Source organism: Wyeomyia smithii, chromosome 2, assembly GCF_029784165.1.
Source record: "Wyeomyia smithii strain HCP4-BCI-WySm-NY-G18 chromosome 2, ASM2978416v1, whole genome shotgun sequence".
Classification (NCBI taxonomy): domain Eukaryota; kingdom Metazoa; phylum Arthropoda; class Insecta; order Diptera; family Culicidae; genus Wyeomyia; species Wyeomyia smithii.
The window spans coordinates 164,603,193-164,629,669 of NC_073695.1; the positions used below are offsets into that span (position 1 = coordinate 164,603,193).

The window sequence follows — 26,477 nt, forward strand, 5'->3', positions numbered from 1 at the left end:
GTATGTTCAAGTCCCGCCTCGGGAGAGACTGTTAGTGTCAGTAGTATCGAAGCACTAGCCTCGAAATTGACCTATACAGATAACACTTGACTGCGAAATCAGTGTATAATAAAATAAAACGTCGAGTTCCGATACGGAGACTTTGCTATTTGATTTGATTTGTAAGTGAAAAAATATTCTTATTGCGAGTAGATTCAATTAACATGCAATAATTGTTTAAATTTCAGCTAATGTTGACGTAAGATGATGATTTATCGAGCAACTCTTCATGTTCGAATTTCAGCTGGGAGAAATCGTTGCTGGCAATAGAGTCGTAACGTTAGCCCGGCAATTATCTTGTACTCTAACGATTGCAAGCGAAATTTTTATAAATTTTTATAAAATTTTGAATCAAATCTACCTTGTTACCCTAAATGTTCAAGTTGCTAGAAGACATAGATTGATTGGTAACGGAAGCTATAGGGTACGGGATAAACTCTGCAGAAGTTTTCTTTGGCGAGTTTTCTGTAGTCCCATACCCTATACTGATATTTTAATTTACTTTTATTTCAAACTTTGATGAACTTCCACCGGCGCACCCAAAACAATACGTTAAGCTTAGTAACAAACAAACTTGCACGAAGTAGCCAACGATTTTGCGGGTTAAGTAGTCAATTACTGTCAACTTGATTGGACCTCGAATATCTAACAAACTTACTGTTTGGGTTATTGTGAACATATTTTGAGAATGATGAGCAGGGAATTTTAAAACGTCGTCGTCTACAAGATGTTTAAGTCCAAAGATTTACTTATTATCGAAATTCTAAAAACAGTATTGGGGCAGTACACGCTACTTCACAAAACGACGCTGAGCAATCATTTACGATTTCGTTGAAACATTTTATAGCTGTTCCTTTTTGATAAAGAGGTCATTCTATGATATCAGTTGCTTATGTTGACTCATGATTGCTGTTTCAAAAGGATCTATCCAAAAATGTGAGTGATGAAAAAATACTTTATATCAGAAAAACGGTTTGTTTGATTAAAATAGTGTCTTCGGCAAAGTTATAGGCAATCAAAATGCGATTCTAGAAAAAAAAATACACAATGTGAAAATTTTTTTCCTGTGCCAAATTCAAAAAATTGTTACAGAATGTTGAATATTTCAAGAAGTACCTATTTTGAAAATCTAATTTTTTACACATTGAAGAAAACAATGTTTACTAAAATCTGTCAAAATTTGGTTATGGTAAAATGAAAAACAAAAAATAAAAATTTTCAAAAAAAAACTATTCTATTGGAGCCAAAATGGTTTGTTTGATTTAGGTATATAATGTCTTCAGCAGATGGTACTTTTGTAGTTCCAGAAAAAAAATATAAAAATATTAGAAAAAAAATTCTACTTGAGATGAAGTTAAAAGAATAAATATAATAAACAGCGTCGTTGCCAAGGTGGCTGTATATTAACCAAACACGTATTTATGATTTCATGAAATGTGAATTTCTGTTTTGCTTATTACATGTTTGAAGGCGGTACAGAAAAAGTGTAATTTCGGTGCAGCTCGAAAAACAAAAACGAATAACTTCAGTGTGAAAGTGCAAGATCCGCGTAGCACAACGTGGCTTTGATTTTGAATGAGGGCACATGTTCAATGTTCAAACTAAATTGTTACTTACTTCATTTGAACATAGTTGAGAATAATCGTCCAATACACGATCAGTTCGACGGAAAGATAGAACATCACTATGATTGCGATTATTTGAGTCAAGCATGTTATGAAATCTACATTATGACACCCTTATAAAAACCACAAGTAAAAGAACTGTTAAAATTGTTTTCTTACATTTATATTTTTTTGAAAAATGGTCGTTGAAAAATGAAAAAAAGGGTTTCTAATTAGGCTGCGAATCATATTTGCTTTAATTCTTTTCACTCTTATGCAAGGGTATACATGTCGCTCGAAAAAAAATTGTCATCCTAGAATATATTGGATGGTATTTGCAACTTATGCTTATGCTTCTACTTGAGATGAAGTTAAAAGAACAAATATAAATTGACTTTATCCAAAAGATCACTTTTGGATCTTTAGATCCGAATTTTGTTTTACAAAAACTAAACTATCTTAGTTGAACGTTGATGCTTGTTCGTACATAGTAGAATAGAAACTATGAATGTTATCATATTTTGGAATAAAAAACAAAGTCTCTATACCGATCAAACAAACCGTTTAGACGCTAGAAATACTTTTATCGTAATAGACACTCGGCGCATGCGATTACCCTATTACTTGATGTTTTGTGTTGACACAAATCAAACTTTGTAAACTACATCTTTGCCGAAGATACTATTCCAATAAAACAAACCGTTTTTTCTGATATAGAATCTTTTATTCATCAGTCACACTTTTGGATAGGTTCTTTTCAAACAGCAGTCGTGAGTCAACATGAACAAACGATATCATAAAATGACCTATTTATCGAAAAAGAACAACTGTGAAAAGTTTCAACGATATTCCGATATCATGATATTCCGATGACATGTTTAAAAAAAATATTTGTTTCGTATCTCGTAAAGTAATAATATAAAGCATAGTTTTGATTGCAACTGTAACGTAACATTGCAGTGTGACATCACATCAATATGTTTTTCTATTTACATACAAACAAGTCACCTCATTCAACAAAATGTGTTCTATGTAATGCTGTAAACAACTTTAAACGATCAGATATCTCTTTAGACGATAGTTTATTGTGTAGTTATACCCACGCCGCGCCGCATCATGAGGGATTCAACCAGGTATTGTACATAGCAAAAATGGATGCAATGAACGACTGCCGGTGGCAAGTGAAGAGGTTGGAGCGCAATGTGTTTCTCACCATGTATCTATCAGCAGATTTCGAGAAGTTTCCAATAATTGTTATTGGTACCTACTGTCAGGTTTGTGTCCAAATTTCAGGGCTGCAAGTTGGTCACTTATTAGTGACTTGGTCACTTTTTTAAGCTGGTCACTCAAAAGTCACTTTTTTCATCAAAAAGTCACTAAAGTTACTTTTTTCCGAAAAATAGTCACTAAAGTCACTTTTTCAACAACTTGACCAGCCCTCATCAGCCCTGCTTTCTGAATGAAATTTTTGATGTCAAATATCTTAGATATGTATGATACGTCGAGATCTGTTCTCTCAAAAAAAAAAAAGCGGGAGAGTGCATTGTATTTAACATAAAGGATTTGAATGCAATTCATGATAACAGTATTAAAGTGCTCGATATCGGAACGAAAAGTTGGGTCTGGACTTTGGTCTTGTCCGGTCTGATTGAAAATCGGAACGAGCCTGGTCCTCGTGGTTCTGTGGTTAGCGATGTCGGTCGGCTAGCTCTCCCACACGGTTGTGGTGTCGGGTTCGCTTCCCGATCAGGTTGAGGACCTTTTCGAGCTAGAAATTTTCCCGACTCAGCACTGGGGCACGGATTATCGTTGTACTTATCCTACAACATGCAAAATGTGCCAAAAACAATATCGATAACGAATTCTCTCAACAAATAATCTAGTTGATCGAGACCGCATTAGGCCTCCAGGCAAGCGTACGATATTGCTTATTGTTCTGTTCCGGTCCGTTTAGGGTGCAGTTCGTTTGATTTCGTTCTGGTTCAACTCCAAGTCCGGTACGGTCTGTAATTTGGGAACGAATATTGCTAATGATTTCAATAAACGTTATTTTAGTGGAAGAATCAATCATAAATTCATATTTGCATGTTAGAAACTGTTTGATTTTTGAACCAACCATTTTTACTGTTTATTTTACTATTTATAACTATTTTTAATTTAATGTATTTTTCGATTAAATAAATTAAGGACTAAATAGTAGAGATGGTCGGGTTTGGCTTTTTTCAAACCCGTACCCGACCCAAACCCGAGAAGTTTTTTTCGATCAAACCCGATCCCGAGTTTTTTTTCTGGGGTAGATTTTTTGTACCAATTTGAGGTTGCCCTGAAGCTTTGAGCCTCGAATGGTATTGAAATTTTAATGATTTGTACAGTTGCATGAAACTAGACATCATTATCTTATAAAAATGCTTATTTAATATAGTCGGGTTTCGGGTGTTCAGACCTAAACCCGAAATTTTCAAACCCGAACCCGAAATTTTTGTATCCACTATACCCGAACCCGACCCGTACCCGACACCTTCAAAAATTTCTAAACTTGAACCCGACACTTTCGAAAATTGTCAAACCCGAACCCGACGGGTACGGGTCGGGTTCGGGTTTCGGGTTTGAAAACCCGAAACCCGACCATTCCTACTAAATAGTGACACACAAGGCTGATTCTACAGTTTTCCTAACAAATGATTTTTATTTAAGCCTGTATTTCAACAGAAATATTTGTCGAATTCTAGCTCTGCTTCAGGGATTGCGCTATTTAGTTCTCAATTGTCGATTTAAAGTAATTCCAAGCGAATCCGTCCTTTCTGAGAAAAATTACTTCTTTTGATATAATAAATACAAATTTCAAATTAATTTTGCGAAAAACAGCCTTTTTCGTTAATTTAGCCCTGTAAAATTGATGACATTTGCAAGCATTTAAAAGTTGTCGCAAGCTGAAGCAAAAACTATTTTTGAATATTGTGAGAAAAAATTTTTTACATCTTCTTAATAATTGTTTAAAGTTCAATGTTTGAACGTTTTGATTGAAAATAACGGTTTTTGATGTTAAATTACATTCAGAAATTCTCATTCCTAAGTGTAGTCGTTTTGAAAAAACAATTGATTCACTGTTTTTCATTTTACATACTTCATTCAACAAGATTTTTTTTGTTGTACCTGAAGGATTTCAAAAGTTTAAACAACAGAATTTGATCTCTGACAACAAAAAAATATAGTAGAGGAAATGTTTTCATGAAAATCTCTAAACGGCTAGGACATGCTTGTCGTTTCTCCCAAGAGGATCACTGGCGTCTAAGAGAATATCTTTCACTGTGAAAACAACTGCTCTCACACTAGTGAGCGAAACGTGTGTAACTGAGGAGCCTACAAAAACATGGTGATGTAATCTAAATTATCTCTCCTCAGAAATAAGAAACTAAGATTAGATTTCTCACACGAAAGGACATTACGCACTATAGCTTCACTACAGAGCTCACTGCAGTGTTTTTAGTGTCTTTCTACGAGTGGCAGAAGCACAACACAAAGTAGAAGAAAGAAGTGTAGTACAAGAAATTGCTACATGCAGCACTCATGTTCGACAAGAAGCGCGCGCTGATTTTAACTTCGCTCTTTTCACATACTGAGAAGAATAACAAGTCTGTTCGAGAATGTGTTCACTAAGAGTATTTCGCATAAACAAATATGAATTTCAGAAATGTACAAAAATTTGTTTTTCATGCTAATGTTTTGTCAGCTACCGTCTGCCGGGGTGAGATTGTGCCAAAAAAAAAACACGTTTTTGTTCCTTAGCTTGTAATGCACACATTTAGGCAATGAGTTTGATCCAAATCACGTCAATGCACACTCAAATGTTTAGGTAACGACTGCCGCAAATATGGTCAAGTTACAATAAACTATAATTTTGCTAATTAACAAACTGAAAAAAAATACAATTTTGCTAAAATTGAATGAACTTTGGCTTAATCTCACCCCTTCACCCCTTCATTTGAATTTAATACCTGTTGAATGATAAGTAGTGTATCTACGAATAATTCACATGAATAACATGATAAAACAGTAAGTATAGGGACGAAAATAAACAACGTGGACTATTAAGGGGCTTTAGGGGGTTGACCAGAAACTACGTTTCATATGAATTATAAAAAAATGTTTACTGGATCAAATCGATAGCTGGAGTAACCAGTTATGAGAACGTAGCTTATAGACAGTCTCTTTACACATAGTGGCGTCTCCAGGTAGCTTAGAAAGGGAAAACGTTAGGACATAAGGCCTAAGAAGACTTTTCGTTTCAATTATTATGTGTCATTGATCACTGTATATTCCATTGGAGATCTCAAAACCGCTGCAAACGTACCCACAACCCTCCTTCCTTGCTTTAAAGTCATCAGTTTATGTAGAATAGGTGTACAAAATTTTGTTACATTCCATAAGTCATCAGTCATTGCAAATTTCCATTTAACAGTTGTTAGCTTACAGTTCTCAAACTTTAAGTCATTATTTCGAAGAATACCAATGCTAGACAACATACGCTGTGTCAACAATGCAAGTGTTTTGGTGTATACTGATATAGTTTTGTTGTGAATGTGAACTCCGCACACTGTACCGTTCATTATAGCTTGGCACAATCTCACCCAAAAGGGGCTCGAAAAGTGTACAGTTTGGAAAAACATTATTTTTTGAGCCATCACAGGTTCAATGCATAATATTTCCTCAACACATTGGAGACGACATCCTAACGTACCATCTGAGCATTAAGGTGATGTAATTTCTTGATCGGGGTTGGTTTGCATGAGACATTTTTTGGTAACGTTATTTTCGCGTGTCTTTCAGCTTGTACTTTGAAACATCATTTAGGTAAAACAGTTCACTAATATTATCTATATTCCATCTCAAGTTGTGAATAAATATGTCATGTTTCATACAGTATTGAGTTCTAGGCATTAGGTTCTAGATATCTCAAGTAATTTAACATACAAACATTTTCCGTTTTGGCTCAATCTCACCCCCGTGGCTTAATCTCACCCCGGCAGACGGTACCTGTTTCGCATGAAAACGTACTATATGCTATGATATCTCTGAAATCAAAACCGTTGAGGTTTCTCCATGCGTCACGTACAATACTAATTTTTAAAATATCCAAGTCACTAGTAGTGTCACAAGTAGTGAAAATTTTTCTATCAAGACGCTCGAACAGAAGTGAATGAATATCCAAGACGTTATCAGAAACATACGTTTTTTTTATAATACTAATTTAAGAGTTTTTTGTATCAAAATGAAAGTGACATGTTGTTTCTAAACTACTGAATTTTGTCTTTTCATTAATTTTGCTTTGCAAATGAATAGGAATTTCGTATATTTTTATTCAATAGTTCCGTAATTTTTTTTTTAAGCGATTCATAATCAGCCTGAAACGAAAAAAAAAAACAAACAATAATTCGATTTGAAACAGCAAAGCGATAATTCGATTTGAAACAGCAGGGTGCGATTACCATAATCAGTTTGTGTTTGTAATCAGTAAATAGTTAATCGAATCAGCTATTTGCAACTTGTACTTCCACCTTCAACTGTAGGTACTTTTCCGTCTTCATAATGTAGATTTTTTGCCGACAAAAATGTAGTTATGATCATTGTTTATTATCCCGATCATAAGAGCTTGACGATAGAAAAAAATTATCTTGCTGATCAAACTCTGCAACTTGTCTATCAGAATTCAAAATCTGATAGATTTCCTGTCAGAGCAGGTGTGCCTCGAGGTTCAGTCTTGGGTCTAGTCCTGTACAGCATTTTTGCTACGATAAGCTCTCTTTATAGCCAATAAGTTAGCAATTAAGTTAGTTGTAAGTTTACTTCCCTTTTTTGACAAGTAGGTTTGAATCTCTACGAATGATAAGTCCTAATTGCGAAAGCAAACAAATCCTAACAATCAAAATCACAAATTTCTAACAGTGTTGAGAAGTCACCATTTGTGATTGGACACACATACTCATTATTTACTAATATTTATCATAATGAGCATGAGCATGAGCATGATTGACCGCCCGCGGTTGCTACTCCGTTATTGCCAGATTAGCTGTAATTACACCATGAACCAACAGATGATGTTTGGGACCAACATGCATCCTCAATGTGTAAAAACAGGTGACCTAAATCTTTATATTAGGCAATACCAGCGCTGGCCGCATCCGAATGCAGGTCAAAGAAGGAGTTTGTATAGGAATATGTTGACGTGATACTCGCTTTATTGGAAGCCGAGAACACCTCTGCACTTCCACGAGAAATCACTGGGATGTTGGATAAAGGGGAAGGTATACAGCAGGGTTCGTTTTGGTAAACGATGCGCTAATGCGCTAATGTCGGGTTCTTCAGAACAAGTGCCGCGTCTACAAGTTTATTACATCCGCCACGATATTCATAATGTGATTCGAACTTATTTAGTTTGACAATGTAACACCGCAACAATAAAACGTACGCGAGGATACAGGATTTTTGACTAAACCGAGACAACTTAAAATTACCGTATATCTTCTCGTAAGGTGATGCTCTTTATACCTAAAACTATTGCGCGTTGTTGATCCATCTGTAGATAATACGACCTCATGGAAGGTACCGACGCGGGGGTTGAAATGATATTTATCGACTGAACGAAATCGACTTCGATTTCCGATGTAATAATTTAGATGCAACGCGCGAGCAGTCTCCGACTTAACGTTGATGAAGATGAGAAAGATATGATTAAATATCTGGGTTCACTTCGCGAAATCACCACACGCCGGAAGTCCATATATCAGCAAAACTCGCCCGGGCTGAATACGCGTTTACACCGAAGCGTTACGAACAACCGCTTTAATCCCCCCGGCCGACACATACGAGCAGGAACTCGGCGTTTACGTCGATTATCTCTTAACAATGTACGCCTAATACGCCTAATAAATATGAAAATTGGCAATGTTACATGCATCCAAAGCCTCAACAATTTAATGAAAGCAAATATACATATAAGCCTGAATATATTTTTAAATTTATTGACAAAGTGCCGAACTAGTCATAAATATAACAAATTATGTAAAACAACTGGTCAAAAGCTAGAACAATCAAAAAATCAAAGCATATGATTCCTGAGAAACACATACTCCAAACTCCACAAACCACACTAACACTTTGTGGACAAAAATAAAACTTGTTACTGAAACCCTGCGGAAAAAAATACCGCGCACACAATTTCAACGATGAAATCAAAATCTCTCTGTATCTGTTTTTTCACATAAAGTAAAACTAGAAGCAAGCATCAAAATATCACTTTACAATACAGACAAGACAAAACGTATACTTAGCTTTCATCTCTTCATTTTCCAGTTGTTTTCATCGTTTTTGGACTTTTCTTTAAATGGAAGTACAGTGGCAACATGCATGTATGCCTTCACACACTCGTTTAATCCATACAACATTTCATTCGTTGAAAAGAGATAGCACATAAACACTGTAAACGGCGATGCATGGTTTTGATCTTATTGGCAAATTTTCACTTCAAGTTTAATTAGATACAAGCCAAATATAATTTGCACTATGCCAATGAATAAATCCCTAATGAGCATTCAATCACTATAAAACTATGTGGAGCAGCTGCTCGAAAAACACTCTCCTTATTGTATGTAATAACACCACACACTCCACACTTTCAAACCGTCGCCAAGACAGCGATAGAAAAAAAAAAAACAAGAAAAAATAAACACTTTGGTGAATCTAAAAAGCAACGCAATAATATTCAATTTTCACAATTAAATTCACTTTTTTTCACTTTTTTGTGGAACTTCACACTTTTCGCACTCAGCACATTTCAATAGAACACCTGTATATATGTTTAACAATTCTTTAGGGGTAAAATAACCGAAAATCACCAAACAATGTGATGATTTCAAAGCAGGAACCAGCTGGCCAATCTTGATCACGGCCTCGCACAACCATCCGCGAACTTTTCCAAGAAAAAACAATTTTAAATTTAGAAAATAAATTCACTCCGCGATAACATCTTGAAACGAGTTTGAGAGCGTTTCATGACGAACATCCGTCTAAAGTAGATAGTAGTAAAAAGTAGGTCGCCTGTGGTCAGGCAACCCACGATACAGTGCTCGAATTAGCATACTAAAAGTATGAGTAGGGAGTTATGGGCGAAACTATTATCGATGAGGTCATATAGGGGGAGTGGGTGATTGAAGAAAATTGATGATAGGAAGATTATTATCAAGAAATCGGAACCTAGAGTTAGAAATTTTAGAACTAAGAATAACAGTAATATAAAAAAGAAGGAAAAGAAGAATTCTAGGCTTGGACAGCCTAAGAGGAGAAAGCGTTGTTCTTTCCCACTTAGACCGCCGAGTTAGAGAGATCATACTAAAAAAACCGAATCGAAGTTCATTTGTAGCAAACAAACGGGAATTATCAATCGTGATAATTAAGTACAAATTGAGTCGAAGTAGAAAATTCCGGGTTGTAATTTTTAATTTTATTTTTCCAGAGTTTGTTATTCAAGTGAAAATAGTTAATTTATTAAAGCCGTGAGTCGAGTGACAAGAGTAAATTTTTAACGAGTGAGTTTGTCCGTTTTGTTGTCGAGAATTTACATTTAAATTAATTCAATTGTAGCTAGGGTATAGAAAAGGATAGGAAGTGAGTCGTGAATTAAGAACAAAGATAGCTGACAAAGCAGGTAATGCAGTTTTTTTATTTGAAATACTTGGTGTGTTAATGGGGTATTTTCGGTTCGATAGGAGCCACGTGGTGGCTTCCCGCTGTTGGGGATCCAGTTCTGGATCGCATCCATTCTTATTGCAGCCACAGACATCCCGGCATTGAAAATTGGCTCGGCCGCACTACCGCTGGCAACCTATCGAATCGGTGGACCTGGGTGATCCCCCAAGTGTGCCTATCGCCTCGAGGTTGCGTACCTCTATAGGTGCATTTGGAGAGCGTTGGTCATCGTGCAGCATCTCGGCATCGCGAGCACCACTTGCCATCACAGTGGTTGCAACACACCGCGAGCGTGTCTATCTGGGGAAAGAATTACCAACGCCAGTGAGATCCCTCAGACTCACGCCAAACTGAAGGAAGCCTTCCGAAGGTCCCGATCCTCTAACGGACGACGCCGTTTGTCTTCGCCTGTCGTCGGTCCGTCAGCAGAGTCAGCCATCGCCCTCATAGCCGCGTCGCTCGAAACGGCATCGGCGCCAACGCCGAGCAACTATTCGACAGCCAACACTGCCAGTTTCTGCCTACCTGGCCGCACCAGCATCACTCGACGGCCGTCGCAAACCACCGCTGGGGTGGTTAGAACGCCACTCTGCAGAGAGAACCCGTGAGTACAATACCCCACCCACAAACACACACCGGAGAACTTGTAAAACCGTAGTAGGGAACGAGATTGTCAAGTAGGGGGGAGAACTGAGTAGTTAGGAAAAACGACTCACGCAGTAGATGAAACAGTGACGTCACACAAAGGGCACTAAGAAACAACCAGAGCGATCGTTCCTGTTGGCTAGCGAATACGCTCCGGGAGATCAGCTGATTGTTCCTTAGAGGGACCAGGAAGATAGGAGAAAAAGGGGGTTAGGAGAGTAAGAAAAAAAAAACAAAATCACATAAATTCCCAAACTTTGGAAAAACTTACAAAAACATTTTTGTTGCTTTCAACGTTCGAACTTGGTTGCTACCGGTTAACTTCACGCATATAAAAGGGAAATAAAAAAAAAAGAATTTGGGAAGGAATTTAATTAGGAGTGTTTATACGGTTAGGAAGTTGAAAGAAATCTGGTTTTGGGAAGGACTTGGGAAATTGGAGTTGGAGGAACACACCTGAGGGTGGATCCTGCGGTAAGACTGGGGAATAAAAGCTAGCCAGGGCAAACCGATCTGAAATTCCTGACAGACGACTTGTCGTCTGGCGCATAAGTCGGGTATTTAGAGGTCTTACCAGGATCCTCCTTACAATCTATAACGAACATGCACAACTAAATTGAACAATTTTTCTTCCGATATAACATGCGAGCGAAAAATTTTTGCGTCCGATTTCAGTCATGGCTTGCTTTGACCTTTCTTACTAATATTTATCATAAATACCTAAACTACTAACTACTTATTATTACTACTTATTAAAAAAAATTAAAGCTTGACGAAATTTGGACCCAATAAGCGACGGGAACTAATCTTGCGTTCAACTATGCAATCCAGGACTTTTTAGTACAGTTCATGTCGTGTCAACTAAATTTGTTCTCTGTTCGAGTATGGAGCGTGTTTCTGTGACATTGACTTTGCTGCATTTCAGATGCGTGGTTAAGGAAAGCGATCGCAAACTTTATTCATTTTCAAACTGCTGAATCGATCACCACTGAATCTTGTACATTAGAGCTCTTTAGAAGCTTGTGCTGAATGATTTCAATTTTCATCCATCTCATTAGAGTGCGCAAGGATCATTGACTTTGTTCTTTTTAAACATCCAGTTAGGATCCGTGCCGATTCGTATACAAGGATACTCATACAAGAGGTGTATTTCTGTGATATTGATATTGCTGTTGTGCTAGCAACATAGGAAAATTTTAATATTTTTTCAATTGTCATTTTTGATTTGGATGGAACTTTGCATAGATGTTCCTATAGGCTAAACATATCAGTCTGTGGTGTTTTTTTTTGAGTCACGACTAACTTATGAAAAGGGCTTTTGTAAAATTGGTAGATGGTAATGGATGATTAAAAATATTTTAAAAGCCAGAACGGTTTTGGCTAAGTTGTAGATAATATTTATTTCTCCAAAAAACGAAAAAATATGACTGTAAATACGCCTCAATTGAAGTCGTGTCGCATTCCAAATGTAATTTTCAAGCTGTACGGAAAATGTTTACTGTTTACACTTTTTTTTTTATTCTCGCTCATTTACCGTCGGTCTAGTTCCGCCACTGTTGTTGTGCCAATCACCGACGCCCGGGGAGGCGACTCCTCCCAGGACCCTAACTCACGACCCGTTGATTAACGGACCGGCGCCAACGGCTTTACTTCCTCATGCGATGGAAGGCGTGATCCCAGAGATTTTTCGCCTCAGAAAATCTCCCGGTGTCGGCTAGAATTGAATCTAGACCAGTTGGGTTGGTTGTGAGTGGATCACGCCACCTCACAACCACTGTTTACTGTTTACACTTGCTAAAACATATTTTTGTAATTTTCAACCTAAAAAAGGGGAATCGTTTCAAAGAAATATCACACATTAATAACGTCCTACGACGATATAGGAAATGATTTTATGCTATTGACTTTGATATCTCAATCGAATTTAATAATGGTTTATTATGTACAATGAGCTAGCCATCACGATAAAATTTTAAATGTCAACAATTTTTTATTTTCCCCTTTTTCGACTAAAATTTGCTTTGCCCAATACGTTCTCAATTTTTGGAAAAAGAAGGTCAATTGCGTGAAATCAATGAGAATATTTTTCATAAGTGTCATCTTCATGGCTGTTTTTTTTTAACAAATTTTGACGTTAATACCTTACGCGTACATGGGAAATAGAAAAACATAAAATACCTGGGTCTCTGCCTCATGCTCCAAACAGAGTTGAAAAACAATGATTAAACGAAATCAAATTTATTTTCGCTTCACACTCAAATATTACCCAAAATATTGCTAAATAGCAGCGAAAATAAGTTTGGCCAGGTTTTCACTCGAGTTACTCTTCTGTGGAACGGTTAAAAGTTTTTTATTTTTTATTTTTCCGGTTAAGATTTAGAGATTTTGTTTTCGCTTCTGTCGACGAGTGTTATCAATTACCAATTATCAATTGAAAACGACCGTGATAACTCTACTGATTTTGATGATGTTAACGGACAATTTACTGTTGCTAAGCCGAAACGTGTTAAAATTTGCTAAAACCATAAATTGGTATTAAACTGAATAAATGATGTTATTCCCTCCCAGCTGGTCTTGAGATACGATGCTGGCCTAACAAGCCAGTCGTCGCAGGTTGGAGTCCCGGTTCGGGTGAGAATGTCAGTTTCAGTAGAATCGTAGCGCTAGTTCTGCAATTGTCCTGTACACTAAAACAGTTAGCTGCGATGTCTATGTAAAATAAACAGAAGGTCGAGTTCCGATACGGAATGTAACACCAAGGCTACAAGATGATTTTACTGCAACCTGAAGGGAGGTTGTCGACTTGCAAATTTTCCGCCCGGGTGTTACCCAGCGTTTTGCCACTGGTTGTCATGAATATCTCAGCAATTGCAATTAAATCCTCCATTTAAAAATAGTTCACTCTCCAAGCTCGATATTTTTCTAAGTACAAAGTTGATTTATTTCAAAACCAAACATTACAGACGGAAACTGACTATCCGAAGTAAAAAAAATTCATGAAAGTGTCGAAATAGGTTTTTTTTTGCCAAATGCCTTGCATTAAAATAATAAAATTAATAAAATGTCTGAGTTTTCTTTTTGAAAAAAATCGACTTTTTGGGAATTTTTTAATTGAGGCCAATGGAATGTCTGGAAAAAATATAGTTCTTCGAGTTTCGTTTAGCGGTAGGGCTAAATGTTTCGTGTTCTCAGCTTTGGATGCAAAATTTCAGCTCAATTGGATTGGGTACTTATCAAAGGTTTATTTTTTTGACCGATAAAAAAAAACAGTATCGATTTATTTTAAAAAACATCTTCTAAGATAGTACCAGATTTCGATGTTTAGGCATTTTTAGAACATTTTGCATAAATCAATCGATTTCGACAATTTCTTGAGAGAAACCACACAATTTTTTATTTGAGAAAACGAAACTTCTGAGCCCTACCGCCAAACGAAATTCGAAGCTCATTTTGTTCCTATATATTCCATTGGCACCCTAATCGATCGGCTGCATCTTGAAGAGTCGGTTGTATGTGCAAGTTTATGCAAGTGTTAGCTTTGTAATTTCCCTATTCAATGTTTTACAGGGTTAGGGTCTTTAGAAAACATTAGAAATTCTGATAGGTGTTCATTTGTTAAGAAAAAAATATTTTTCCTCATAAAACAATAAGTGACTCATCGGAAAACAGTATAAAACTATGCTTTTGCGGATATTTTTTAAATTTTCAATTGGGAGAGCAAAAACAGCTTTTTCTTCTATGTTTCAAGTTGGATTCGATTCTTTTTGTTTTAAATTAGAAATGATCTATAGTGTCTTTTATCTCTGCTTTTTTATACTGAGAGGCCTCCTGAATTCTTGAATTGTCATCACCGCTCTTAGCTTTATCGGTTTATCAATATTTTTCATATTTTAGCGTAATGTTCTGTTACGCAAATATTTATTTTAATTTCTTGAAAAATTCCACATTATGTTTTGGAAAAAACTGTTCCCTCTTAAAAGATTTATGCAAGACAATCAGAAAAAGCCTGGTCACTTTTTTCAAGTTTTTAAGTCACTTTTTGGTCACTTTTTTCGAGCTTCGAAGTCACTTTTTGGTCACTTTTTTCGAAATTTTGTTCACTAAAATCACTTTTTCTGGCCAGTTTGACCACTTCCAGCCCTGAAATTTGCATAGAACCGCGTAAAAGATGACTAAATTGAGTTGAAAACTTTGAACTTTGACTAAATATGACAGTGGTCATAAAATTAAAATGCAATTTTATAAAATTTCAGTATTTGGTACACCAAAACATGTGATTGTTTTTTGAAAACTGATTTCAAAAAAAAAAAAACGGAGAACTTGATTAGAATGAGGTCGATATCTTGTACCGTTTTTGAGTTATTGAAAAAAGCAATCCGCGTAAAAAAACTGCGTAAAAAACCTGATTTTGCATTTTCTGTCTAACTTGTAACCCCGTAGTCGACTAACATTTGACAAAAAAAAATCTTTGATTTATTTGACAGCTATTTTTCTTATCTCTTTAATAAGTTACACGAGAAGCCGCTAGATCTTTAGTTTTAACTGTATGCAAATGTTGAGCATGCTAATACAATTAAATGTGGTTTTTATGTATCGCCAGTGAGACATTCCAATATGTCTAACTGCCACTTACTGTTTCATTCATTATTCGATCTTTGGGATTAATCAAAGTTCCATTCAAAACGCTACATGCAAAATAACCTCTACATTATCAGTAACCAACATGAGTGAAACTACATATTGTCACTGTATTATTAGTCCGGCGAACTAGTTTTTGGAAGCCTGTTTGTGTTGTACAATACTGAACCAATCTAACAGTGCCGAATTGTGATCGTGTAGTAAACCGATGAACATTCAATTAGGCTCTGTACACCCATGCCCATGAACGCATAAGAGTAGCACTGCTCGAAACATGCAGCTGAAAAGGATAAAACTGAAAGAGGTGCACAAAAAAAACACGAAAATTTCAGATGAACATAAGATATTTTCGAGGATAATATATTCATTGTTCTTCTGATAAATAGACTTCAATTTGTGTTTTAATGATGGTTGCTATAGTTTATAACTTTGTTTAAAATGTAACAGGGGCCGTCCCTAAACCACGTGGTCATATTTTGATCACTTTGTATACTCCCCGTACCCCCCCCCCCCGTGGCCTTTCGTGGTGTTTTGGCAAACTACCCCTCCTCCCCCTTGCGACTTAAACCACGTGGTCTTTTCATTTGTCAAGTGCCAAAAATTCGCTTAAATTTTTCACATTTTTATTTTTAAACTTTCAGTACATTCTATATTTCTAAAATGCAAAAACTTCATTATTGACTTGGTGGCAACTATAAATTATAAGTCAGGAAAAAAGGCCACGTGGTCATTTCAGTTTTGAGTTGTGCCACTATTGAATTCAACTGACGATATCTTTTTCTTATATGTTATTATGTTCTCGTTTTAACTTCGCTGATTACATATTTTCAATGTTTCAATCTAAATTATAGTGATGTTCCGTCCTGTACGCCTCTCCAGAGTTTTGAGCTTAAATAATTTTCCCCTCTTGAAACCCGATAAAATGTTGGGACACACTGCTGACCAGGTCCCAAAACTATTAAAACATATGTATGAATTTCCCACTCTCATTGGTTTTCAAACAGTCAGTTGCCTTTTGTTTTTGAAACTACACTTTTCAAGTGAATACAACTAAAGCTAGTGACTACTTCAATTGAAGTGAGTCGAGGTTAGTGATTTATCAATGTAAACTAGAATCAATTATACTATAAACAGTTCTTGAACTGGTTCTTGCACGTGGAATAGCGCATTAGCATGCATCCCGTTTGATTGTAACCAGTTCGGTTCAATGACCGTTAAAGTATCAACAACAGGAGCTATCCGACCTTTTTCTATGTAAATATGTAACAATTGGATTATTGAATATTTATTACGAAATAAAAATTAAATGCGAGTGCAATGCAAGTGGTAACAACGATGCTGTGGAGGATTGAGTTGAATATATAATCAACAGAAACAGTTGAATATATAACCGGCAAAATGTAGTGACAGCATTGTTACAATAATACTATTTTTGTTGATTATATAAAATTAATGTCTAGTTTTCTTCAATCCACATATCTTTTTTTATATTTTTTCCCAAAATTTCTATATCTAATAAATATAATTGAATTGGTGTCTGTGAAAAAGAGCATCACTCAAGATCGGAACAGCGGATTGGAATGGTTCCTTTTGTGTTTTGGTTTTGTTCTGTGTCAGGTTATTTTGCCAGATCAGATTATTATGACATTTATCAGCGTTGCGAAGATACCATTTGTGATTGGTCGCGACTCGTTGTTTTCGAACCTACCTGTTCAACTACAAATTTTGAAAATCACAGTTTTAGTAAATTATCTCAATCATGTCCGCAAAAGAAATGCAAGTTATTCTATTTGTTAGTATTTAAAAATAAAACTAAAAAACAATCTAAACACATAAAAATGCAGCTCTGTCTGTCTGTTTCATATAGGCTTGGAAACTACTGAACCGATTGGCATGAAATTTTGTAAATAAGGGTTTTAGGGGCCGAGAAAGGTGACTAAGATAGTTCGAGACCCCTTCCTCTTCTGACAGGGAGGGGTTCCATACAAATGAAACATAAATTTCTGCACATCTCGAGAACTAACCAAGTAAATAGAACCAAATTTGGCAGGTGGATGTTTTTAGGGATAGCAAATATATCCATAATGGTTTCACACCCCTTGTTCTTTTATAAGGGAGGGGTCCCATACAAATGAAACACGAATTTCGCACAGCTCGAGAACCAATTAATCAAACACAACCAAATTTGGTTATGATTGTTTTTAGAGGTAACAAATATGTCCATAATGGTTCGACACCCCTCCTTCTTCTGTGAGGGAAGGGTTCCAAACAAATGCAACTTAAATTTCTGCTTATCTTGAGAGCTAACCAACTAAATGGAACCAAATTTGGCAGGTGAATGTTTTTAGGGGTAACAAATATATCCATAATGGTATGACACCCCTCCCTCTTCTGGAAGGAAGGGGTCCCATACAAATGAAACACAAATTCATGCACATCTCGGAAACTAACCAAGCAAATGGAACCAAATTCGGCAGGTGGATGTTTCTAGGGATATCAAAAATATCCATAATAGTTTTACACCCTCGCTCTTCTGGAAGGGAGGGGTCCCATACAAATGAAACACAAATTCGTGCACATCTCGAAAACTAACCAAGCAAATGGAACCAAATTTGGCAGGTGGATGTTTTTAAGGGTAACAAAAATATCCATAATGGTATGACACTCCTCCCTCTTCTGGAAGGAAGAGGTCCCATACAAATGAAACACAAATTCATGCACATCTCGAAAACTAACCAAGTAAATGGAATCAACTTTGGCAGGTGGATGTTTTTAGGGATATCAAATATATCCATATTAGTTTGACTCCCTCCCTCTTTTAAAAGGGAGGGGTCCAATACAAAAGAAACACAAATTTCGCACAGCTCGAGAACCAAATTTGCATGTAAATGTTTTTAGAGGTATTAAATATGTCTATAATGGTTCGACACCCCTCCCTCTTATGTGAAGGAGGGGTTCTAATCAAATGAAACACAAATTTCTGCACATCTAGAGAACTAACCAAATAAATGGAACCAAATTCGGCAGGTGAATATTTTGAGGGGTAACAAAGATGTCTATAATGTTTTGACACCCCTCCTTCTTCTGAAAGGAGGGGTTCCACAAAAATTTCTGCACATCTCGAGAAATAATCAAGCAAATGGAACCAAATTTGATATGTTGAGGTTTTTGAGAGCAAAAAAAAATTTTCGACTACAGACGCCATTGTTAAATTTAAGATGGAAACTGCCGGTTTCTATCCGGGAATTGTCTCCAAATATCATTTTAAAGTTCAAGATGGCGACTTCCGCTTTCTGAAAAACAGCGGGATATGACCAAATACCACCCAATATGGGTATTTCCGAAATCGTGATGATGCACTGAAACCACAAATCGACCTCCGACCAGGGCTGTCAATGTTCCAGTTTAAACTAGATTCCTTCAGTTTTTTTCAAGTGATCCAGTCAAACAGTTTATTCTCAAAATCGTCCAGTTTTTTCAGATATTTGCCAGTTTTATCCAGTTTTTCATTCACTCAAGCTCCGATTGGTTTTCGGAAATATTTTTAAAACGTAAATTTTGTAGATTGATAAATTATTATGACAATTCTTAACAGAATGTTCAATATACTATCTTCTCGCACAAAAAACGGTCGAATAAAAGACTGCATGACATGGTTGAGATAAAACCAAACAAATAGATTTTAATAGACCATAAAAATCTATTTATTTTCTGTTGCGTAGTTAAAAAAATGTTGGAGAAATTAGATACCAAAGGATAGCCAAGTTAGAAATGATTGAAATTTAAACTTCACTGATGTAACGGAAGGAAACGTTGAAATGTTAATACTTTTGTTAAAGATAAAAGTAAATGAAAAAACTCTATTTTCTTAATTTAGATAGATTGATTGCGTAATTTTAAATTTTGCCGCTGTTAGAGGAAATTTTTTAGTCCGTAATTTTAACAAAATGTAAGCCCAAAACAGTTCTGATTAATATGAGTAATTTTTTGCGAAGAGTTATCTCATTAGATGCTGTACCCAAAACTGACACTGGATTCAATCCCCATAACAGGATAGCTTCCTCACACTCATTTCTTTTCCTTTTTTAAAATTTATTCGAGATCCAGTTTTCCCCAGTTTTTTCTTCAGCCTTTTTCCAGTTAAATCGAAAATTTTATTGGCAACTCTGCCTCCGACAATGGCGACTTCCGGTGACGGGAAAACTGCCGAAAATTACACAAAAACAAACAAATATGGGTGTTTCTTTAACCAGAATGATGCTCAGAGGCCAGAAATTGTCTCCAAATGCCATTTTGAAATCCAATATGGCGACTTCCGGTTCCTAAACAACAGTGGCAAATGACCAAATAACCCTCAATATGGGTATTTCCGGGATTGTTATGATGCACTGAAGCCACAAATCGACCTCAGACAACATTATGAATTGTAAGATTACGACTTCCGGTGAATGGGAAACTGCCAAAAATGACCAAATACCACCCAATATGGGTGTTTCTTCTACCAGAATGACGCTCAGAGGCCAGAAATTGTCTCTGAATCTCATTTTGAGATCCAAGATGGCGACTTCCGGTTTCTGAAAAACAGCCAAAAATGGCCGATTTCCATCCAATATGAGATGCTTCGATACCAGAATGACACACAGAAGCTAGAATCGACCACAGACACCATTTTGAACTCTAAGATGCTGATTTCCGGTTTCTGGAAAACTGCCGAAAATGACTAAATAACACCTATTATGGATGTTTCTTAAACCAGAATGACGCTCAGGGGTCATAAATTGTCTCCAAATGCCATTTTAAAATCCAGGATGGTGACGTACGGTTTCTGAAAAATAGCCTAAAGTGACCAAATACCACCCAATATGAGTGTTTCTTCAACCAGAATAATATATGGAGCTAAAAATTGACCTCAGACACCATTTTGAATTGTAAGATGGCAACTTCTGGGAAACAGTCGAATACTACTACATGTGAATATTTCCGTAATCGAAATAATGTATAGAAGCCAAGCATTGACCCTGGACATCATCTTGAATTCGAAGATGACCACTTTCAGTTTCTGAAAAACAACGAAACAACGGAATACCAACTAATATGAGTATTTCCGGAATAGAGCTGATGTACTAAAGGCAATAGTAGAGTATGTTGTCATTCCGATAAAACCAATAATTTCAAACGATATAAACAAATCGCAAGAAATCACTGAATTTGGAATGTTGAAAATTATTAAATTAAAGTAAGTAATAATCGTTTAAAATCTGTCCACGTGGTATGTGGATGGCCCCTAATGACGCTCTTTGCTAGTTGGTGCTAATTGATAAAAAATTTCAAAACCTGTAAATTGATAAAAAGTAGGCAAAGAAAGACACGACCGCATGACGTAGGACTACGGTATTTTTCTATATTTTTTATCTAACAGTGCATTGTTATTTGCTGAGACATGAGAGCGCTTTGAATAATCTATTAAATAAAAATCAGTTGGTGTCTGTGAAAAGGCGTTTCACTTAAAATAGAATTGACGGATTTAAATGATTTTTTTTTGTGTTTGTTTTGTTCTGATCTCCGACAAGTTAATAAGCCATAAAAATAACAATTTCGGCTTTTCCCGCCTTTTACTCCCAGAACAACGTCATTAGATTACTATGATTGCAGGCTGTGAGCGGTAGACAAGCTGTTGTAGCGTCGTTATCGAGGCGTCGTTGTTGAGTAACTAAGCACCTGTTAATGATTCACATATAATGTGATATTCGTTTTCGATGCCTACTACACATTTTATAGTGGTACCTACAGAAGAGGTAGTTTTGGTGTAGCACGACAGCCAAACACGAATAAATTTAGTGCAAAAGAGCTATCGCGTGGTAGCAACAAATTCGACATGCATGTGAGTACTCTCAACGTGACTTTGATTTTATTCAAGGGCATAAGCTTGATAATGTAAATCAAATTCCTGGCTTATATGAGCAAAGTTGCAAATAATCGTCTTATGCATCAATTAAATGAAAAAGATATTTTCTCTAAAATGCACACTGACTTAGATCATATTTGCTCATGCTGCACTGATTCTGTTAGCCGGTAAAATGAACACGTGTAGTTTTTGCTCCTCAAAAAACATTGATTTCTGTTTATGTTTCGTTGAATTTCGAATTGAAAACTAAAATGTTGCGAAGTGTCAATTGCACTGTGCTGAAGCAGCAGATCTGCTTCAAAAAACAGATGAAGTATTAATGTCACTGAAGCGAAAATTTCGAATTTCCGAGTATCCAGATATTACCCACCAATTTACCATTTGATTTCAAACGTCTGTATGTACCTTCGCGCCTCGCAGTTGCGTGATATTCGATAATGCCCAAAGCCCTGATAATTGGTGGCATCAAACCTCAAACATGCATATTTTCGCAGAAACAGCTTTATGTCACATGGTCACGCGAAAAACAATTGGAATCACATACGAAAAAAGAAACCCGAAAAATGGTTGGCCATAAAGTATTGCGAGAATTTTTGTTAAGGACAAAACGATATTGTCACTATGCCATGACAATAACGAAAATCAACTGGAAAAGTTATAAAACGTTAAAAACCAACCCTTGATATTTCCTGCCCTTTGTTGAAAGAATTGCAAGATTGCTGTGAAACTGGTTCACGCGAGGTAGTTAACAAATTAAAGCATCGTAATCAAGATAACATACTCATATTAGAAGATGTGTTTTTCAAAGTCAAACTGCTTTTATGTTGCTCCTTATTGCTTTCATTCCATCACAAAACAATTGTTATAGTTAAAGTTGTTATAATAACAGTTTTAGTTATAGTTATAGTTACGATAGTTAAAAGTTATTGATCTTGAGATTCTGAGAGGCTCTCTGTGAGTTTCAGTGAGTTACAGCACTTCACACGTTGGTTTCAAAACTAGAAAAGTCTTTTGATGCCAAGGAAATCTCACTGGCAGCTTTTCTTGATATTGAGGGAGCGTTTGACAACACTTCTCACGAATCTATAAAGAAAGCTATGATAAATCAGGGTTTTGACATATGCATCTCGAACTGGATACTTGCTATGTTAGACAATCGGTTAATCACAGCCAATTTAGGAAGATCTTTAACGACAAAACCAACAAGAGGCTGCCCGCAAGGAGGGGTTTTATCTCCTTTATTGTGGTCTCTGGTAGTCGATGATCTTGTTAACAACTTAACAAACCTAGGTTATGAAGTCATTGGATTTGCTGATGATATTACTATATTAGTTAGGGGCCTACTATTACTAATAGAATGTAAACTGCCCTAAACTACACACTCAAATGGTGTAAGCAGGAAGGACTAAATGTTAATCCTTCTAAAACAGTCATTATCCCATTCACAAGAAAGAGAAAGTATAATTTTGCAACTCTAAAGTTGGGAGAAACACAGTTGGAGCTATCCAAGCTAACTAAGTACGTAGGTGTCATGCTTGACCATAAGCTCAACTGGAACGACCATCTGGAGTACGTAATATCAAAAGCCAACAATGCTCTTCGGGCTTGCAGCAATACATTTGGTAAGAAGTGGGGACTCAAACCAAGGATGATTCATTGGATTTACTTGGCTATAGTGAGACCCAGATTAACTTATGCCTCATTAGTGTGGTGGCCTAAAACTACACAAACATCAGCTCAGAAAAAGCTGCATAAGCTACAACATCTGGCATGCCTATCAATAACTGGAGGATTGGCCAGCGCACCATCCAAAGCCTTAGAAGCTCTTTTGTATCTTCTACCTTTGCATCAATATGTGCAACTTGAAGCCGAAAAAGGTGCTCTCAGGCTCAAACGCGTTAAACTTCTTCAGGAAGGGGATCTAGAAGAACACTTACGAATCCTTAAAGATTTTCAACTGAACAACTTAGTAACAATGTATGAAGACTGTATGGAATCCACGACTAACTTCAATATTCCCTTCAAAGTGATTGAATCCTCTCGCAGCGAATGGGAAGAAGGAGGTCCTAAAACTCGCCCAGGATCACTCTTGTTTTTCACAGATGGCTCTAAAATGGGTGAATCTACTGGTGCTGGGGTTACTGGACCAGGAATTAATATATCAATTCCAATGGGACAGTGGCCCACAGTCTTTCAAGCTGAAATAAATGCTATCCTAACATGCACAAATATTTGTTTGGCTAGAAAATATAGATATGCCAATATCTGTATTTTCTCTGGTAGTCAAGCAGCTCTTAATGCACTTAAAGCCTATACATGCCAGTCGAAGTTAGTTTGGGATTGTATTTTATCCCTACGACAACTGACTGTAACAAACTATGTAAATCTATACTGGGTGCCTGGTCACTGTGGTATAGAAGGAAATGAAAAAGCCGATCTCTTAGCAAGAATTGGTTCTTCAACTGCATTCGTCAGACCGGAGCCATTCTGTGGGGTTTCTACATCCTGCCTGAAATCAGAGCTCAGAGGCTGGGAAGCAATGATGATTGGTGCCAACTGGAAGGCTACATCCAATGCAAGACAATCTAAACTATTCATTACACCTTGTAATAGAATCACCCGCAACCTCCTCAGTACAAATAAAGCTGATCTGAGTACGTTGACTGGACACTGTCCGAGTAGGTATCACCTTAAAAAAATAGGTAAACTGACAGAAGACATATGTCGCTTCTGTAATCTTGAAGTTGAAACTTCGGAACACCTACTGTGCCAATGCGGCGCATTATTTCAGCAAAGACTGCGTATTTTTGGAAAAGGTGTCCTTACGCCTAACGAGGTATGGAATGCTGAACTAACAAAGGTAATAAACTTTATCAAAGAGGGCATTCCTTATTAACCCTCTAGTGCCCAAATTAATTTCTAGATGGACTTCGATAAAATCACTATAAACCATTATAAACACTTTTTAAGTATTTATTGAAGCTTTTCGGAACTTCGACTGAAGTCCGCCAAATGGCGGCATTGGGCACTAGAGGGTTAAGGGGAAATTCAAAGTCCTATGGCGACCGTCACTGATACCCATAGTGATGGTACGAACTGACAGCGCATATATATTAACGCGGAGTATACCACAATATATCTAACTAATAGTAGCAGTGGTCATAAGCTCCTACAAGGGAAAAAAACCAAGTTTGATATGGGCTTGATACTAGTAGAATAATTTTTGTTATAATTTCTGTTATTTTAACACCTAACGGGATCAAATTGAAAACACAGCCTGATAGGTTTTTCGCATAACAAACTAACAGCATCTGTTTCATTTTTGATTTGTCCTTCTGATCGGGATGTACCATGGGTCGTGACCAGGATTTCAACGTAAACATCATCCTTGTAGGTCACACGTAGGTATTCAAATGCTTTAAAACAGACTTATTTTGAGTCGTATTGAACTGATTATTCAGTATTCTATCGTTTCCTTTCGGTTTGTCTCGGTCTTTGACAGAAAACTGCCGAATGTAGAAATAACGTTTCAGTTTATCAAACAAAGTTCTTACACGAAATCTGACTGTCTAATAAATGGTGATAGCAACTCCAAAAGAGTTCGAAATATTGTTCCACCAGTATAATAGTGTAGTTTAATACCTGCCTAACACTCAGCTTTATCTTGCTAAAAACTGAAAGAATTGGACACTCCAGTTTGTAATGTAATGTAGCAAGAGCTGGAACCGGTGCGGTGATTTTGATTTAGAAGTACAGTCAGGTTTTTTTGCGCGGTTTTTTATACGCGGATTTTTACGAAGTTTTTTACGCGGATTTTTGAATTAACGCGGTTTTTTTACGCGGATTTTTGAATTGACGCGGTTTTTTTACGCGATACCGCGCTAAAAAAATTCGCGAATTTCCGGATTACCGTGAGTTTGGAACCAGAAACGTTTAAGTGTTTATCTAATAAAAGACTTAGTCCAAAAAATACTCTCAGCCCACCGAAAGATCCGGAATGACCGTCAAAGAGGATAATTTCAAATACTGGTTCTAGAGCGTCTCGGGGTTTTTCTAAAGCCCTTCTTGCTGGACTACTTTATGCGGATTTAAAAAAAAAACGTGTTTTTTTACGCGGATTTTTTAATTAACGCGGTTTTTTTACGCGGATTTTTGAATTAGCGCGGTTTTTACGCGGATTTTCGAATTAAAGCGTTTTTTAACGCGGTTTATTTTACGAGGAACGTATCCCCCGCGTAAAAAAAAACTGACTGTATCTTAGAAATCAAACACCATTAATGGTTCAGCGGGTTTTGGCAAAGTTTTACGGAGGGAAATTTCATTGTTCGGGTTTGATTTGAACTCAAATCGTTTTTCATACGAATTGATAATAAAATTGTAAATGGTTTTTTGTACCTTTTGAGCATGAGCATGACCATGATTGACCGCCCGCGGTTGCTACTCCGTTATTGCCAGATCAGCTGTAATAACACAGAGAACCAGCGGATGATGTTTGGGATTAACATTCATCCTCAATGTGTTAAAACTGGTGACCTTAATCTTTATATTAGGCAATACCAGCGCCGGCCGCATCCGAATGCAGGTCAAAGAAGGAGTATGTATAGGAACATGTTGACGTGATACTCGCTTTGTTGGAAGCCGAGAACACCTCTGCACTTCCACGAGAAATCACTGGGATGTTGGAGGTGAGGGAAGGGTTTGCAGCTGGGTTCGTTTTGGTAAACGATGCGCTGATTTCGAGCACCGGGTTCATAACAACTAATATCGCGCCTATGAAATAATTATATTCACCACGAAAATTAAAACGGGTTCCAAACTCATTCTGTTTGATGATGTAACACTGAAAAAACGAAACGCATGCGACCTATAATTGAACGCACACTGGACCTATAATTGAGTTGATC

General features: G+C 36.7%; 1 protein-coding gene across 2 annotated transcripts in view; it reads left to right on the forward strand.

The window, feature by feature from the left end:
- LOC129720740 (28S ribosomal protein S9, mitochondrial) overlaps positions 1–26,477 on the forward strand; it is a 96,814-nt gene that overhangs the window by 62,513 nt on the left and 7,824 nt on the right. Inside the window, exon 7 of one of the 2 annotated variants that reach the window (XM_055672409.1) lies at positions 24,940–24,974. The exons of the other annotated variant lie outside the window; for it this stretch is intronic. Coding sequence (XP_055528384.1) covers positions 24,940–24,974 — 35 coding nt within the window. The remainder of the gene's footprint in view (positions 1–24,939; positions 24,975–26,477) is intronic. 2 annotated transcript variants of the gene reach the window in all.